This window comes from Hyperolius riggenbachi, chromosome 8, assembly GCF_040937935.1.
Source record: "Hyperolius riggenbachi isolate aHypRig1 chromosome 8, aHypRig1.pri, whole genome shotgun sequence".
Lineage (NCBI taxonomy): Eukaryota > Metazoa > Chordata > Amphibia > Anura > Hyperoliidae > Hyperolius > Hyperolius riggenbachi.
The window spans coordinates 271,610,290-271,629,934 of NC_090653.1; the positions used below are offsets into that span (position 1 = coordinate 271,610,290).

The 19,645-nt window shown below is 44.0% G+C and overlaps 1 protein-coding gene across 4 annotated transcripts in view; it reads left to right on the forward strand.

Annotated features, from left to right (window-relative positions):
* The window catches only part of NUP214 (nucleoporin 214), a 174,090-nt gene that overhangs the window by 113,104 nt on the left and 41,341 nt on the right, over positions 1-19,645 (forward strand). For all 4 annotated transcript variants that reach the window (XM_068248857.1, XM_068248861.1, XM_068248859.1 and 1 more), the window contains exons 24-28: positions 604-703; positions 2,333-2,408; positions 3,861-3,957; positions 8,233-8,317; positions 16,175-16,242. In XM_068248857.1, the coding sequence (XP_068104958.1) occupies positions 604-703; positions 2,333-2,408; positions 3,861-3,957; positions 8,233-8,317; positions 16,175-16,242 (426 nt within the window). The remainder of the gene's footprint in view (positions 1-603; positions 704-2,332; positions 2,409-3,860; positions 3,958-8,232; positions 8,318-16,174; positions 16,243-19,645) is intronic.

The following is a 19,645-nucleotide window of genomic DNA, read 5'->3' on the forward strand; positions in this document are numbered from 1 at the left end:
CATGGGGGATTCTCTGGGTTTTCTTTGTTTTCAACAGTAGATGGACTGGCCCAAAACCTGTCATCTCAGTCAAATTTTAACTGCCTACTTTTTCTGAGATACTGAGCCTGCAGCACCAATGAGAGAAGAATTATCGGCTCTGTTGTGACGACGTGACGCAAGTATACTTTTTTTTTTTTTTTTTTTTTTTTTTTTTTACGTGGATATCAAGTGAAAATTTCACAAAAAATGTTGCTTGTATTGAAAAATGCTCTTAAACAGAGTTGCTCTTAATCCAAGGTTTTACTGTACTCGTCCAGTAATTTTCCTGGTTTCAGTATCAGAAACCCTTCCTAGATTTTCTGGGCACAACTAATATGAATGATTTAGTCCTGTTTTCATTCCATTTATTTTATTTTATTTATTGTAGAAAATGTGATGGAATGTTTTTGAGAATAGATTATATTTACAAAATGAAGTTGCCTTCAGTGATAGATTGTGACATTAATTACAATTATATGCAGTATTAAAAACAGAAAAAATGTACTTATTCTCACTTTTGGTGTCCTTTGAAACTTTGCCCACTTCCTCTTATTTCAGTTTTATTTGTTATTTAATATATAGCCTCACTGACCGAATCTACTTTGCAAACTGTGCCCCAAGTGGTCAATGTGAAAGAACTAAAGGGCAACGGACCAGGACCCACCATTCCCACTGTGATTGGGTAAGACTTCCAGAATGTACCTTGCTTGGCCTCCAGATGGCAGCATTTCTTCATTTATAGGAATATTGATATATTTTGTTATATTGGAATGAGGGTTTTGGAAAGGATAACCTTTGTATGCGTTTTGTGTGCCCAATAATGGCTATATAGTTACTCAGTAGAGAAGCATTTAAAGCCAGATTTTACAAATGGGGTTTTAATGGAGCAAGCATGACGCCACATCCCGTTCATATTCTCTCGCAAATGTCTTCTGGTTTCATACAACATGGATAATAGTATGTGACTCCATATACAGAACTCAAAGGTTGCCTAAGACACGTTTCATGGCCGGAAGCCACGTCTTCACAGGCTTTTATTTAAACAGCTGAAGCGGGGGAAAAAATGTGATATAATGAATTGGTTATGTAGTATGGATAATTACTAGAACCTTTGTAGCAAAGAACATATATATTTTTTATAACATTGCATCATTCTCTAATATTTGCAGTTTACACACTACTCAGCATTCTAAATTATTTTACAGAGCAGGCTAGTGAACTTTTGAACTGTCCTCTGCAGAAGAAAAAACAATACAGTGACAGACGCTTGAGATAATAAGCCTCAGACGACAGAGCTCTGCGACTTTGAAACTCGTGGAGCTCAATGGCTCTTTTGCATAGATAACTGGAGTTTCCTAACTTCCTGTACTGGAAACAATATTAGACCTATGTGTCTTCTCCTAATGTTTTATTTCTTAGCTGTACCACACATACAAATCAATATATCATAATTTTTTTATTTTTTTGCTTCAGTGTCTCTTTATAGACTCGCATACAAGCCTAATTTTTCAGCACAAAAAATGTGCTGAAAAGTTACTCCCTTGGCTTATATACGAGACAGTTGAGCAGAACGGAGGGTGGAGCAGGTTTTGTTACTGGCAGAGGAGCGTAAGGATCGTGCACTAGTGATCCTGCTCTTGGTTCTTTTCTGTTCAATCTGTGGAAATTGGCTGATATCGGCCTGAATCAACAAATTTACTGGATTGAGCAGGATGAAAAATATTGATGGATTGTATAGGAATCGGCTACTGTTCACATAGAAGCGACACCGAACCGATTTTTGGTTTTAGGACATGGAGGTACAACATCGTTAAGATCGATTAGCCAAGATCCCGCTTGCAGGGTGTGGGCCACCAGTCTATTCACTTTTGATCAACCACACAGTTTTTGATTGCCCAATAAAGTTGATCCCAAGGACCCCCCCCCCCCCCCCACCACCACCACCACCCCTTCCAATGATGTATTCAAGAAAAGATAAAGCTTTGTCATGGGAAAGGGGGTAGCAGCTACTGAAGCTCTGTAGACCAGTATTGTATCTGCAGCATATTGCTGCTGTAGGAGAAGTGTGTTGCTGCTACAGTACAAGTCCATAGAACTTCAAGAGTGCCTGCTGCATAGTAGGCAGGATCTCCATTGAACAACGTTAGCAGCTACGCTAGAGACTTGTGACAAATGTTACGAATCTCTATACATGTGATCTAATGTGAAGAATATGCAGAATAATGGTGTCTATTGGGAGCTTCATAATTTCCACTGAATTGGTGTACTTTGATACTCGCCATAACCATGCCTCACATCTGCTTTCTCTTAGGCCCTCCGTACCGCAGTCAGCTGCCCAGGTGGTCAACCAGGTACTGGTTACGGTGGGATCCGCTCCAGCTAAACAGGTACAAGACTCCTCCTGCACCATCTCTAGAAACTTAAAGGGAACCTAAACTGAGAAGGATATGGATGTTTCCTTTTAAACAATACCAGTTGCCTGACTCTCCTGCTGATCTCTTTGGCTGCAGCAGTGGCTGAATCGCACACCTGAAACAAGCATGCAGCTAATCCAGTCTGACTTCAGTCAGAGCACCTGATCTGCATGCTTGTTGAGGGACTGTGGCTGAACGTATTAGACACACAGGATCAGCAGGAGAGTCAGGCAACTGGTATTATTTTAAAAGGAAAAATCCATATCCTTCTCAGTTTAGGTTCCCTTTAAGTATAGACCATACATGGCTGTTAAGGAAGAACCCCGATCAGCGCCATAGGATAGCCCTAGGTGGGCGTGTGAAAATGAGGTGCAGGCGCCCAATTTCAGCTAGTAGAATATTCATACATTTTTCCGATATTCACGCTTTGGAAATGAAAATTATATCGGAATAATATCGATCTTTTATTTGAAACTACTCTCTATTCTCACACCAAACCCTCCACTGATGCCTAACCCTAACCCCCACTACCAATGCTTAACATTAAAGGACACCTGAAGTGAGGTGGATATGGAGGCTGCCATATTTATTTCCTTTTAAACAATACCAGTTGCCTTGCTATCCTGCTGATCCTCTGCATCTAATACTTTTAGCCATAGACCCTGAACAAGCATGCAGATCAGATGTTTCTGACAAAAACAAGAATAAATGTTTGTTTCAGGTGTGTGATTCAGACACTACTGCAGCCAAAGAACAGGGTTGCCAGGCAACTGGTATTGTTTAAAAGGAAATAAAAATGGCAGCCTCCATATCCTTCTCAGTTCAGGTGTCCTTTAAAAAAATAAAAATAAAACACACACACACCCCTACCTAAACTTAAACCCCAAAATGCACAACCTTAGAGACACCCACACCCGCCCCTAAAAAACACCCCCAGCCTAAAACTAGGATATTGTTATGCCTCTGCGGTAAAACTACCCTTTACGAAAACCATTTCTCATACACATCGGCATCACTCATTCACAATATCGGGAGCCTGCTAGATGATGGCGAGAACAACAGGACTGTCCATAGTAGAGGATGCTTTCCTTTCCTTGCGTTGAAAGACATGGCTACAATTACTAGGTAATGCCCAATGATGTTGATCCAGGGATTTTATCTGATTGCCATCTAAAGTCAGGAAGGAATTTTTTCCCTTTTGGGGCTAATTGGACCATGCCTTGTAAGGGTTTTTCGCCTTCCTCTGGATCAACAGGGATATGTGAGGGAGCAGGCTGGGGTTGTACTTTGTTCTCTGGTTGAACTCCATGGACTCGAAAAGATGTCTTTTTTCAACCCAAGTAACTATGTAACTATGTTCATAACACCTTAGAAACTGCGTGTACATTGTAAATTTGCCATTTATAAGATTTTCTTTTTTCTCAGATTGCTTCAGCTGGTGGATTAAAGGCTCCGCTCTCTCCCGGCCCCAACAACACCCCTGTGCAGCTGGCATCTGGGCTGCCGGCCAACAAGATTGCAGGTCAGCTATTGGGAAGTCGCACCTTTGCCTTGATTACGCATGCGTACTTGTGTGCCTGTGCTTTTAGTATGACCATGTTTAAAGCAAATGAAAAGAGCTAGAAGAGTAAAAATAGCTGAAACGGTTAAAAACAGAGGAGGCAGTGGTGGACTTGCCTCCTCCAAGCAGACACAAGTACTGGTGATTTTGAAAAACAAGATATTTTTATTTACATACTCCAAAAAGTTGTGCAGCCCATTTCTCAGGCATGACCCTGCTTCATCAGGCAATATAGAAGGAGCATATAACAGTAGCAGGTCTAGGTAACACCAAGAGCTTCTGAGAGCATGACCAGGCGAACGTGTGATAGGCTGTTAAGAAATGATTGTGATTGGATCCTACATTTAAAGGTGCCCATACAAACATCGATTTTCTCATTTGATTCCTTGCAGATTCCATTCATCTGCTGGGAATCTATTCCCCAGAATGTCAGTTCGACTTTTGATCAGTTTTGGCTATAAAAATCGATCAAAAGTATCGATTGGACAGGATGGAAAATGTAAAACAATTGGAGGCGGGGCAAGAGCATGGGCAGAGCCATGGCCTATATCTTTGCACTGTATCGAACAGTGTAACTCTGCAGTTCGATCGATTGTCAATAGATTCCCTGCTCAAATCTATTGGAAATTGATGTGCAGTGTATGGTAGGAATTGATTCCTTCTTTTCAGAAAGGAAGCAATCGTGTTGGAACAATGGGTGGAAATCTGTAAGTGCGTGGCCAGCTTTACTGTGTGGGAAGTGCTATAGACCGTATCTTATGCTTTTTTGTTTTTGTTTTTTGTTCTCTGAATCCAAATGTACTGCCTGCATCTCCTGTAGAAATAGGCCAACAAAAACTGGAAGTATAAGTATTATTAAAGGACACCAGAAGTGAGACTAATATGGAGGCTGCCATATTTATTTGCATTTAAACCATACTAGTTGCCTGGCAGTCCTACTGATATCTTGGCTGCAGTATTATCTGTAGCACACCCCTGAAGCAAGCATGCAGCTAATCCAGTCAGATCTGACAGTAATGTAACATCTGATATGCTGCATGCTTGTTCAGAGTTTATGGCTAAAACATTAGAGGCAGAGGATCAGCAGGACTGCCAGGCAATTGGTATTCCTTAAAAGGAAATAAATATGGCAGCCTCCATATCACTCTGTGTACTTTAAAGAGAATCTGTACTGTAAAATTCTTACAATAAAAAGCATACCATTCTATTCCTTATGCTCTCCTGGGCCCCTCTGTGCTGTTTCTGCCACTCTCTGCTGCAATCCTGGCTTGTAATTGCCAGTTTTAGGCAGTGTTTACAAACAAAAGACATGGCTGCTAACAGCATGTGATCGGCTGAGAGTAGCTCAGTGTGTGAGTCATACAGAGCTTGGAGGGGGCCTGGAGAGGGTGTGTATAGCTTCTATCTATCACAAGCAGAGCAGCACATTCCAGCCTGAGTCTCTGAGCCCGACAGAGCCGACAGAAGAGACAAGATTAGATTATATAACAGAGATAACACAGCCACTGTGCAACTAGGAAAGGCTGCAGTAAGCCAGAGCACATTAGAACAGGTATAGGAACTTATAGGATAGAAGAAATAAGGATGAACATTTTGTTAGTCTTTTTAAGCGCTAAAATGGACAGTGGCTTTGAGTTTGGGTCAGTATGAGTGAGTGCCTCAATAGATAGCTGGCCTTAGAAAACTTCTAAGGAGCGCATCCATCCAGTTCCTGCATCCAGTAATGGATGAAGCTGTAACGGGGCCCTAGGCAAGGTAGTAGATTTGGGGGCCCCCTTGTGGTGCTTTTTGTAAGCTGAAGTAGAGAGAGGTCAGAGAAGGTGCCAGGTGGGTTCCTTGATACCCACTAGGCCACAGGCACCTGCCTAGGTTGTCTGGTGGATAATCCTGCTTTGCCTGCATCGCAGTACCTGGAAACCCCAAGCGGGGGCAGGCGTCTCACCTTGCAGGCTTTGGTGGCTGTTGCAGTTTCTGCAACCTAGCTTTGTAAGTATAAAATCGAATTCTCCTAATCCATTCTTCATGACCCACTGCTCCATTTGGCTCCTGGTTTTTCAGTCTTGGAAGTGCCGTGAAACGTTATCTCTCAATCTGTACTGCCTGCATAGCTTTTTAAAGATCAGGTCAGAAGTTCTTTCATCCCTCCCTGTGAAAACACAAAATGTGGGTCCTGTGAATTCCACATACAGTAAAACCTTGGATTGAGAGAAACTTGGTTTAATAGCGCTTTGCTATACAAGCAAAAAATGTTTGTGAAATTTTGACTAGATATACAAGCAACGTCTTGATAGTCAAGCAAAAAAAAAAGTATACTTGCATCACGTCATCACAACGGAGACGATAGTTCTTCTCCCTTTGGCACTACATCGTTCTACTTAATTGTGCTTATGAGTGTAGGGACTGTGAAAAGTCACATTTCCATGAAATCCTCAAAAGGAACGGTCATTGGATCAGTTCCTTGTTAACTAGATAAGGACCGCAGTGATTGAGATCTACGCCTTGTTTTGGTGGGCTCCTGGCTGGCAGGGCGTACATCTCAATCACTGTCCACAGCGCGCATCCGCCGCTCCCCGCCGATTGTGCCAATCAAACCCGACGATTCTCGTCTCCTCTCACAGGCTCTGCCTGTCTCTATGACGGCAGAGTCATGTGAGCGGGTCAGAAGCCGTTCCCATTGGCTTACACTGAAAAACAGGGTCAGGAGCCAATGAAAGCGGATCCTGACCGGCTCACATGACTCTGCCGTCATAGAGACAGCAGAGTCTATGTCCTGGGGGGCTCGGTGAGCGGCGATGACGGCGGGTATGTGCGGCGATTCGTCGGGATTGGACTAGCGGTCTCTGGTCTTTAAGTGCCCAGAGACCGCTGGTCTAGTCTTTAAAGAGAACCCGAGGTAGGTTTGAAGAATATTATCTGCATACAGAGGCTGGATCTGCCTATACAGCCCAGCCTCTGTTGCTATCCCAAACCCCCCTAAGGTCCCCCTGCACTCAGCAATCCCTCATAAATCACAGCCATGCTGCTGACAAACAGCTTGTCAGAGCTGGCTGTGTTTATCTCTATAGTGTCAGTCTGCTGCTCTCCCCGCCTCCTGCAGGACTCCAGTCCCCGCCTGCATCCCTTCCCTCCCTGCTGATTGGAGGGGAAGGGACGGGGGCAGGGACCGGAGCTATGCAGGAGGCGGGGGAGCAGCTGAGACTGACACTACAGATGTAAACACAGCCTCACAGCATGGCTGTGATTTATGAGGGATTGCAGAGTGCAGGGGGACCTTAGTGGGGTTTGGGATAGCAACAGAGGCTGGGCTGTATAGGCAGATCCAGCCTCTGTATGCAGATAACATTCTTTAAACACACCTCGGGTTCTCTTTAAGTGCCCAGAGACCGCTGGTCCTTAAAGCGGACCCAAACCAAACATTTTTTTTAATTAAAAATATTTAGTTGCACCCCTCTGACACATACAAAGATAAATAAACACTCCTTCAAACCTATGATCATTTCAGTGCATGCTTTTCACCCTCCTCTTTTCATAACTAGGGTTATACTGGGGGCAGCCATTAGCAATTCCTCCATTGCCGGACCCCATCTACTCCACCAGTTTGCCGGATTTTTTCCCGGCAATTTGAAAGGAAGGGAGAGGTTCCTCCAATAAATGTAAAATATTTTATATTTGTCATCATGCAGCTGAAAAAAGGCTGCTATTTATTATTATAATTTAGAAAATAGATTTTATTTCTGAAATCTTGTATTTTTAATTTGGGTCCACTTTGAATGGTTAAAGCCACACAAATAAAGGTTGGGGCGAGGGAACAGATGGCAATGATTCTGTTAGTTCTAGTGAAAGGCGTGTTTACATTTTTATTTTATACTATTTTACTATAACTGTTTTTGGATTGTGGAACGAATCAACTGGGTTCCCATTAATTCTTATGGGTAAATTTGCTTTGATATAAGAGTGCTTTGGATTACAAGGATGTTTTCGGAACATATTATGCTTGCAAACCAAGGTTACACTGTAATCCTATTGCCAGCGCCACCATGGCACCAACACGTGGCTGCAGGCAAGATCAGGACCACAATCCTCCGTCCTTCTGTGACCTGCACCCCCCACGTATTGGAAACTGCAGCTCTGTGCATTGGGGATGGACTGAACTAGTGGGGATATTGTGTAAATGAAGCATTGGCTCCCTTTATAGCTGCAGCATGTTTACTATTGTACTTTCATATGTGTTTGTAGGACAAGCCATCCCAAAATCAGAAGCACCGGCGGCCACCTCATCCGTTGTACCTGCCAACAAAACGTTTCCCTTTTCAGCACCAGGGTGAGGATGCCACTTGTGACTGTATAACCTGTATAAGCTATCTTTACAAACCTGTATCATTAAAGCGGATCAGAGATGAATAACTGTAACAAGTAACTTGTCTATATATCTTATCTAACATTTAGATAGTTTACACAGTAAGGGCTTGATTCACAAAGCGGTGCAAACTGTTTTTAGCACGGGTGTGCTAAACAGTTAGCACGTGAAGTGCCGTTCGCTGACTTTTGCGTGTGCAAATCGCTGCGAATCGCGGCACCTTGCGCACGCAAAAGTCTGCGATCGCACGAATCGCGACACTTTGCGCGTGCAAAAGTCTGCGAATGGCACTTCACGTGCTAACTGTTTAGCACACCCGTGCTAAACAGTTTGCACCGCTTTGTGAATCAAGCCCTAAATCTAACTGCAAACAGCTTCAACAGCATATGATTATTTATTCCTGTGATACAATGAGAGAAGCCATATTCTGCTTGTCATCATTATACAGGAAAGCTGCTCTGCATCTCCATCTCTTTCAGCCTCTGAAAACTCAACTCCTCTCTTTGCCTCTGAAATCTCTGGCTAGTAACGCCGCCTCCTCCTTCGGGAAAAGCCTTCTCCTCCCCAAAGCTCCCATGAGCACTTGCTACATGGTATTTTAGAGTGCCTAGGTGCTGGAGGAGCTGTGGCCGAGGCTTGTTTAGTTTTATAGGGAAAGTATTTGGCTTCAGGAATGCCCTAAAAACAATATGTAATGGGCACAATTATGCAATGAGTAAAAGTTTATCTCGGATCCACTTTAAATTCACCCTTTTTGTAAACTGCATTTCATACAAATACAATGATTTGCAGAAGTATTCGTCCCCCTTAAAGTTTTCCACATTTTCTTATATTACTGCCACAAACATGAATCAATTTGATTGGAATTCCACGTGAAAGACCAACACAAAGTGGTGCACACGTGAGAAGTGGAACAAAAATCATACATGATTCCAAACAGCTTCTGTAACAAAAACTCCTGGAAAACCGCTCTGATCTAACGTTTTTCAGAGCCGTTTTCCACTTTCCTATACTTTAACATTGAGGTAGAAACGCCTCAGAAATCTAAAAAATGCTGCAGCCCGGGAGTTTGCGTTGGTGGAAAAAACGACCCGCTCTGGTGTGCACCATCCCATTCACTTTCATTAGCCAAGCGGTTTTCCCCCTGTAGGTGTTTTAAAAAACGCTTCAGAACCGCTCAGGTGTGCACCAGCCCTTAGACAACCTCTGAGGCCATCACAGAGCAGCTGTATTTGTACTGACATTAGATTGCACACAGGTGCACTTTGTTTAGTCATTAGCACTCATCAGACAATGTCTTTGGGCAACTGACTGCCCTCAGACCAAAGGGGGCTGAATAATTACGCACACCCAACTTTGAAGTTATTTATTTGATAAAAAAAAATTTGGAATCATGTATGATTTTCGTTCCACCTCTCACATGTACACCACTTTGTATTGGTTTATCATGTGGAATTCCAATAAAATTGATTCATGTTTGTGGCAGTAATAATGTGGAAAACTTCAAGAGGGCCGAATCATTTTTCAAACCACTGTACCATTATATTAAAATGGACCAATCAGGCCGTCAGTTAAGTATAATATCAATAGCACTCCCTAACCACCCTCAGGGTGATGTTAGGGTTAGTGATGTTTGCTATATTTCTTAGGTCAATCATTATCCCCTTCCTCATGTCATTGCAGAGTCCTGTTATTTGATATTTGTAAGTGACAATATGTATACCACCTTATGATGTATGCTATATATTTCATGTATACTTCAATAAAAAAAACGTATAATGAAAAAAAAAATGGACCAATCAAATGCTGCTTTGGCGGTATTTGATTGGTCCATTGTCAAGCTACATGTATTTGCATAAAATTAGCATATAATTTAGGATCAACTGTGAATTATTTGCATCTTATTGACCATCTCTAGCAGTGTTGCCAACTCATCCCTTTAATTATTGACAGATCTAAGTTATACAGGTTCTGGGGCTACTTACACACAATCAGTGCCTTAACTGCATCTACCTAGCCACGAAACCTGTATAATTCATGTGCTAGTAATTAAAGGGATGAGTTGGCAACACTGATCCCTAGTAGCCAGGTCTGCTTTGTCAAATGCTTACTGCTCCCATGCACTGCCCACTTCCCTTCCTGTGTTCACCTGTCGCCAGCAGTGACGAGGTTAATGTCATGGGTGGGGCACAGTTCCCACTGCAGCCACACCTCCTTAGCTACTGACAGTCATGCTTTGTATGGGAACGAGAGAAGAGTGAAGGTGTGTAGTCCTGGTTAGGAATCCTCATTTGGATTCTGCGGAATTGAAATTTCCGCAATATGGAAATCGGAATTCCGCGGCAATTCGATTTACTGCAACTCAGTAATTTTTAGCCCAATCACAGACCTCGGGAACACTGGACCAATCAGAGAAGGCAAAATTTTTCTGCAAAAATGGGATCACCGGGGTAATTTTAGACCAATCACAACACTGATTTTCCATTTTTCCGATATCCGTTTTTTTCTTCATTTTTTGCATTCTCTGATTTTCTGATGCAAAAAATGACTGATAAAACACTCCTCAGAAAAACTGAAATCGGCATTGGCAGAAATCAGAATTTCCACAGAATTGGAATCGGGTATATATTTTATTTAAATATTTATATAGTGCCTACATATTACGCAGCGCTGTACAGCGTTTATTGTCTTGTCACTAGGCGTCCCTCAGAGGGGCTCACACTCTAATCCAGGGGTCTCAAACTCGCGGCCCGCGGGCCATTTGCGGCCCGCGATACAATATTTTGTGGCCCCAAGGCCCCAGAGCTTGTAGGGGCCCCCAGTGGCTACAAGAGGAAAAAAAAAATTTTCAAATCTGCCTTATAGTTTTTGAGAAAATCGATTTTAAAGTTGCAAAGGAAAAAAATACACATTTAAAAACCCGCCGACTTTAATGGTTAATAGCAAATCCACCTTAAATGCTAGAAACCCTAAATTTGCAGGATATGTTAAGGAGATCATTAGGAATAAGAGGAAAAAACAATTTTTCAAAAAGACCTTATAGTTTTTGAGAAAATCGATTTTAAAGTTTCGAAGGAAAATAGTATACTTTTAAATGCGGTAAATGTCACTTTTAGTAGCAAGCCTAACGGTAGTGTAATTTTACATGTATCAAAAGAAAGAGCAATACATTTCCTGACAGAGTTTCCAGGGGGTCCATACGCAGCCGCAGCGCTTTGGCCAGGTATCGCTATACAGCCGTAATATGGCTGTATGAAGATTCCTGGCATTTTTTCCTATTTTCCCAATTTTTTTTTTTATGTTTAGAGTGGGCGGGCAGAGGCGGCGATCCGCCGCGATTGACGTCAGGAGGGGCAGAGCTGAAGCTGAAAGCTCTGCCCCTTCCAGGAAATGCCGGCGGATTGCCCCCGGGGCAATTTGGGGGCTCTGCAGCCCTCGTTTTGCGGCGGGGACACGTGAACTCCCTTATGCGGCCCAGCCTCATCCTGACTTTGCCTCCTGCGGCCCCCGGGTAAATTGAGTTTGAGACCCCTGCTCTAATCCCTACCATAGTCATAAGTCTATGTATGTATCAAGTAGTGTATGTATTGTAGTCTAGGGCCAATTTAGGGGGGAGCCAATTAACGTATCTGTATTTTTTTGGGATGTGGGAGGAAAACTTAGTGCCTGGAGGAAACCCACTCAGACACGGGAAGAACATACAAACTCCTTGCAGTTGTTGACCTGGCTGGGGACCCAGCGCTGCAAGGCGAGAACGCTAACCACTACGCCACCGTGCTACATTTCTGACCATCCCTAGTCCTGGTGACCATTTGCAACCAGAACTTTTGCAATTTACACAGCTAAAACGTTTCTTTTTCAATAGCATTTCTCTGAAATGAAGGTTATAAAATATATGCTGAAGCTAGAGCTTTAATATGTATTGAATGAGAAGCACTTGCCAGCTGTTTGCTTGGTTTTCCCCATTTTCCATGTGCATATGGACACAGGAAGCCTGTCTGCTGCAATTGCACTTCCGTATCTGATAAAATCCCTGCTGGTTACCCCAAGATAATTTCCCTTCTTACACTTGTCATTGTGACAGTGCTGGTTTGAAAATGAAACCAGGAATATGATTAAATGCTACAGGGAAAAGCTCTGCTTTCTGTTTCGTTTGTATGTACAAATTAAACTTTATCAAAATGTTTTATCGTTTGTATGTATACATTTTACATTTGTAAGGGTGATTGTGCGGGTGTGGGGCGGTTAGGCGTCAGGAAGGGTGTTTGTGCGGGGAGTTAGACACCGCCAGGGAGGGGTCTTAGGGTTAGGCACCACTGGGGGAGGATAGGGTTAGGCATCAGTAGTGGAGGGTTCTGTGTAAGAGTAGGGTTAGGTTAAGTTGTAGTAAAATCGGTAAGATTTTCTACTGCTTAGTAGTACTGCTTTCGTTATTAACTTAGGCAAAAATCCTTTTTTTTTAGTTTTTTTTTTTGTTTTGTTTTTTTGTTTCATGTAAAGCTACCAGTGGTAGCTACATGAAACAACACTAGAGGGCGCATGTGTCCCTCTAGTGCGATCGTCGCCGGCATCAAAAGCAAACAGGGGAACGCGTATATAACGCGCTCCCCTGTTTGGCTTCTCCTGTCGCCATGGCGACGATCGGAATGACGTCATGGACGTCAGCCGCCTCCGATCCAGCCCATAGCGCTGCCCGGAACTCATTGGTCCGGGCATTGGCCGCAGAGCGGCGGCGATCGAGCTGCAAAGTGCTAGCTACGCGTACAGCAGTTTAAAGTGCGCAAATTTCCCCACCAGGGGCTGACATATCTTCCTGCGCGGCATACCGCCAGGAAGGTTAACCATTTTCATTTGGCACTATAATTACAATCGGTGCCCTCCCTTTCGCCTTTCACTAAGCTTCTTCCTCAATTGGCCCATTTCTAGTCATGTGATAATGGTGACAGGATTAGTAAGCAGCAGTTCACAGGTAATACTGTTCTGAACAAAACTACAGCCCAGGATGTGCATGAAATAGAAGCGTGTGGAAGAAAGGGGCGTGGGGTGAAGCAGAAAACGTGTAAATAAGTACTTGTGATTAACCCCTATTATTTCTACCACCTTTTGTCTGCGTTAGGATTACAACTCCTGCCAGCTTCATTAAAATGGGGTGACTCCTCCCCAAATTCTACATATGGCTTTACCTAGGTCAAGAGGGCCCTATATGCTCATGTAGCACTTAGGATTGGGGAGGAGAGGCGAAATGCTGGATATCTGTACAATTATTATCCTAGTAAGGTGATCTTATGAACCCATCTAACTAGCAAATCAGTCAACGATTGAAAGATTGGGGACTGTGTGGTCAAAGCAAAAGATCTGTCAAATTATTTTAATTTTCCGCCTCTACAAACTTTTCCTCCTAAAAAAAACAAAAAGCAAATTAGTGAATTTAAAGAGGATCTGTAAGAAAAAAAAAGAGCCCCTGTGGGGTATTTACCTCGGGAGGGGGAAGCCTCTGGATCCTAATAAGGCTTCCCCCAGCCTTCCTCCGTTCTAACGCTGTCAGCCCCTCGGCTTCAGGATCATAACAGTCCTATGTGAGCCTCGCGCAGTAGCAGGTTTTGTTTGGGCGCAGGCAGAGATGGCCGAACCCCATTGGATCCGCTCTACTGCGTGGGCCCAGAAACCACGTTACTGCGTAGTAGAGCCGATCTGATCAAGCTCTATTTCCACCTGAGCCCAAAGGAAAGCTGCAACTGCACCTGCACAAGGCTTACATAGCACTGTTATGAGCCTGGAACCCAGCACCGCTGACAAGACTTTCTGTGGCTGACAGAGCTGGAACTGAGGGGCGGAGGATGGGGGAGCCTCATTAGGATCCATAGGCTACCCTCTCCTGAAGGAAGTACCCCCAGGGGCTCTTTTTTTTTTTTTTTTACAGATTCTCTTTTAACCACTTGAGGACCCACCCTTTACCCCCCCTTAAGGACCAGCTCTGTTTAATGGGATCTGTGCTGGGTGGGCTCTGCAGCCCCCAGCACAGATCAGAGGGCACACAGAGCGATCAGATCGCCCCCCTTTTTTCCCCCCTATGGGGATGATGTGCAGGGGGGGTCTGATCGCTCCTGCCTGCAGGCATTTAGCGGGGGGGGCACCTCAAAGCCCCCCTCCGCGGCGAAATTCCCCCCTCCCTCTTTTACCTGTCCCCTCCCCGGTGATCCGGGCTGCACAGGACGCTATCCGTCCTGTGCAGCCAGTGACAGGACGTCCCCTGTCACATGGCGGCGATCCCCGGCCGCTGATTGGCCGGGGATCGCCGATCTGCCTTACGGCGCTGCTGCGCAGCAGCGCCGTACAATGTAAACAAAGCGGATTATTTCCGCTTGTGTTTAGATTTAGCCTGCGAGCCGCCATCGGCGGCCCGCAGGCTATTCACGGAGCCCCCCGCCGTGAATTGACAGGAAGCAGCAGGATTAATCAGCCTGCAGCTGGCGACGCAGTACTGCGTCGCTGGTCCTGCAGCTGCCACTTTGCCGACGCACGGTATAAGCGTGCGGTCGGCAAGTGGTTAAAAGATTGTTTGATGAGAAGAATTGCATTTGGTTTTATGATTGATTTTATGTTATCGAAATTGATTGATGCAATCAATTTTTTGATAGATGAATGCATGAACATGAACATCTATCCATGTTTCAATGTACACCGCTCATTTCTTCAAACCCCCCACATATGTGTGCATAGTCATTATTTTATTACTTTGTATCAAAGTCCTTGATTCAAGCGTAACTGCAGAACACTTAGCACTGCATGCCCAACAATGCTTATTGTCAGACTGATGCACCTGCTAGTTATGTGCGCACAGGAATGTGGCATCAACTGGCAGGGAGGTGGAATCTTGGAGGGTTTAAAGAGAACCTGAACTGAAAATTAAAAGTCCAAATAAACATAAACATGTCATACTTACCTCCTGTGTAATCTACTCCTCAATCTCTTTCTCCTCTCCTGCGTCCCGTTTGTCCACTGCGATCAATGTCTCTGTCCTCCATTTTGAAAATGGCTATTACCCCATAACCGCTTCCACGTCAGCATAGTGTTGAACTGTAATATCACCCACTTGAGCCATAGGGAAACATGGACATTACATTGAACATTCAGTTGTAACTGACAGCTGCTGACATATAACTGACAGCAACTGGTCTATTTCAGTTCTGACAAAATATTGTCAGAACTGGAAGAGATCACTGTAAGGCGAAAATGGTGAGCTTCTGAGAGGAACTGAAGGTGAGGTTAGTATGGAATATTAATTTGCAGCTAAGTCATGTGTTTATTTGAAATCATTTTACTTAGTTCAGGTTCCCTTTAAGATTAAAGTTTAACTCCAGTAAAAACTGGATTGGACTGGATTGGATTGTGTGGGAAAGGGTTAAGGTGTCCATTTATTGTTCAATTTGTCTCATCAATATCCAGAAGATTCAATACTTATGATCTAATTTCCCAGAGATCAATGCCACAACATGGCTGCCGATCATAATTTTGATTGATTTTCTGACTGAAATCAGATCTAAAAAATCAATCAATCAAGCGTTGTGGCTAGATTTTGCTTGAAAGGGCTTGGTCGGCTGCACGGACCCCCATGTCAAACGTGTACCCCTCGTGTTGTGCAGATTGTTGCAGGCGCACCTCCTCTTGTGGTTGGTGTCTTTCTTCATTGCTGCTGGGGGCACCTGTACCACGTGACCCCGCCCCTTGTATGTGATGTCAGTACATGTGGGAAACCTCTCTCCAATAATTCATTGCTGTGTATTGGCTATAGCTTTCAATATTATGTGGTTTGTCTTTCAGTGGTGTGTTCAGCATGGGTTCTGTAGCTCCATCCTCTGCTCCTTCACCCGCCCTGGGTAGTACTCAAGGTAAGTCATCGTTATTTGTTTAGCACAATGCTTTATGTTCAGGGTATGTGCCTCACCTACAGAAAGCTGGACCCTTAAAAGAATACCAAGCCGAACAAAACAAGGAGAGACAGAGGCCATACATAGATGTCGGCACATTTGCAGACATGAATTGAGGTGTCTTTTCTCTCCCGAGAGGCTCTGCTTGCTTGCAAATTGGTCCGGTATAGGCCACTGGATCTAGTAGTGCCGCGCAGTCTGTCAGTGCCTTCACCATAACTGCTCAATGTGTTGCGCACACATAGGGAGTGTGGACAATGATGGCGGACACACTGCGCATGCACAACTAGATCTGGTTTGAAGGTCGCCGATTTACTCTAGTCGCAACCTATACCGGAGGACCGATTTACAAGCAGACAGTCTCTCGGTATAGAACCGACAAATCAGTAAGTGTTTGCAATTTTACCGACACCTATGTATGGCCTCTGTTTTCACACGTTTTTTTATCTCGGGGTTCCTTAAATGCATTGCCCTTAGAAAAGTTAATTTGATAAGGACCTATTTGGTTACTAACCTTCTCTAGAACCTGCCCGAAGTGGAGATAGGTTGCCAACCTTACAGAAGCCGAATTCTGTGTTGGCAGGGAAAACATGTTGGAAGAGGACAGACTTAATTGAGGTCAGAGGCTGAGGTCAGGGTTTGCAGAGAGCAGACATAGTCAGGGTCACATGCTAAGGTCAGGGTTGGCAGAGAATAGACATAGTCAGGGCTAGCGGAGTACAGACATAGTCAGGGTTAGAGGTAGAGGTCGGTTGAAGGACAACAGATGTAGTTTAGGCTAGGGCTGGCGGAGAACAGAGATAGTCGGGGTCACAGGCAGTGGTCAGGGCTGGCAGAGCACAGACATAGTCAGCGTCAGAGGCTGAGGTCAGGGCTGGCGGAGAACGGACGTAGTTCAGGCTAGGGCTGGTAGAGAACAAACTTAAATTATGCCAAAAGGCAAACAGAGCATGCCATACACACCTTACTGGATTCAGCTTTACTAGTCTAACGTGTCAAAGGAAGTGCATATTTCATCATTCATTTGCTGGCGAAGTCATCGGCTTCAAAAACTGAAATATCAATAATATGTGTAGAGAAGTAACAGCCTGAAGCATCACATCAATAATAAAGCTTCCTGTTTATTCCTTCCAGTGAATAAAAGATTTAATGCATGTTTAAAAGACAAGCAATAGCACACACAAACAGGCACAGGCAGCGACAAGGAGGTGTCGCAGGAATCTTGGTCAACACTTCACCCACAATTTAGGGCTTTGTCAAGTCCACAGGGCTTTCGTGAGGAAGATCTGAGTTGTGGATGAAATGTTGACCAAAATTCCTCCTACACCTTCTTTTCACTGCCTGTGTCGGCTTGTAAGTGTGCGATTGCTCGTCTTTTAAACATGGAAACTTTTTCTCATTGGAAGGAATGAAGAAGTTTTTATTATTGTGATGCTCCAGGCTGATTCTCCTTTTACTCAGAGAATTGACATAGTCTGGATCAGAGGCTGAGGTCAGGGCTAGCAGAGAACAGACATTGTCAGAGGCAGAGGTCAGAGCTGGCAGAGAAAAGACATAGGCAGAGGTCAGGGCTAGAAGAGAACAGACATAGTCAAGGTCAGAGGCAGAGGTCAGGGCTGGCAGAGAACAGAAATATATGGGTATGATTCACAAAGCTTTCTCACCTGTTTTCCTGCTTTCACCTTATCTATGTTACATTTTTAAGCTCCCAAAGAGCAAAAATATAATATAATTAAGGTAAGAAAAGTAATATTGAAATGAAGTTAATCAGGAACAACTTACTTTGTTAGGATTTTGCTAGTAAATATACTGAACGGTTGTTTTTATCAATTAGGTGATAAATAAGTCCTTTATGAGAAGTATTGTGAATAGAGCCCATAGTCTGGATCAGAGGCCGAGGTCAGGGCTGGCAGAGAACACACATAGCCAGGATCAGAGGCAGAGGTCAGGGCTGGCAGAGAACAGACATAGCCAGGATCAGAGGCCGAGGTCAGGGCTGGCAGAGAACAGACATAGCCAGGATCAGAGGCCAGGGCTAACACAGAACAGACATAGCCAGGATCAGAAGCCGAGGTCAGGGCTGGCAGAGAACAGGCATAGCCAGGATCAGAGGCCGAGGTCAGGGCTGGCAGAGAACAGACATAGCCAGGATCAGAGGCCGAGGTCAGGGCTAACAGAGAACAGACATAGCCAGGATCAGAGGCAGAGGTCAGGGCTGGCAGAGAACAGACATAGCCAGGATCAGAGGCCGAGGTCAGGGCTGGCAGAGAACAGACATAGCCAGGATCAGAGGCCGAGGTCAGGGCTGGCAGAGAACAGACATAGCCAGGATCAGAGGCCAAGGTTAGGGCTGGCAGGGAACAGGCATAACCAGGATCAGAGGCCGAGGTCAGGGCTGGCAGGGAACAGACATAGCCAGGATCAGAGGCTGAGGTCAGGGCTAACAGAGAACAGACATGGCCAGGATCAGAGGTCAGGGCTAACCGAGAACAAATGTACAGGTGAAACTCGAAAAATTAGAATATCGAGTAAAAGTTCATTTATGTCAGTAATTCAATGTAAAAGGTGAAACTATGGTAATATATGAAATAGACTCATTACATGCAAATTCAGATATTTCAAGCCTTTATTTGTTATAATTTTGATGATTATGACTTACAGCTTATGAAAATCGCAAAATTAAAATCTCAAAAAGTCAGTGCGCGCGTAAAAGCGCTAGCGTAATCGCAAACGCGAAGCGTTTTTAAGCTATTTTTCAAAGCGATTTCAGGCATGTGCCTAGCGATTTTCTGGAGCGTTTTGGCTTACCAATTTTTTTTATTTTTGTACAGTAGAACTGTAAGTGTACAGCTTTTAAAAAAAAAAAACGCTTGAAAAATCGTTCTGTTCTAGCACTTTTTAGAGCAATTTTCAACTTTCCTCTAACATCGAGACTGAGTCACCTCAGAAATGCTGCAGGACCTGCATTTGGGAAAAAATCACATCGCTGTGGTGCGATCTATCCCATTCAAATCCATTAGCCAAGCGCTTGTGAAAACACTAGCGGTTTTTAAAAAGCGATCCGAAATGCTCTTGGTGTGCACCAGTCCTAAGATAGAATATTGTGAAAAAGTTGAATATTCTAGGCTCAAAATATCAGTCTCATCGTCTAATTCATCCAAAACACCTGCAAAGGGTTCCTGAACCTTTAAATGGTCTTTCAGTGTGGTTCAGAATTGCTGAAATAAATTAAACGTTTGCCAGCCTTGACCTCAACTACAGGTGAAATTCAAAAAATTAAAATATCAAGCAGAGTACAGCCCTAGTCAGAGGCCAAGGTCAGGGCTGGCAGAGAACAGATGTAGGTGAGGTCAAGGCTGGAAGA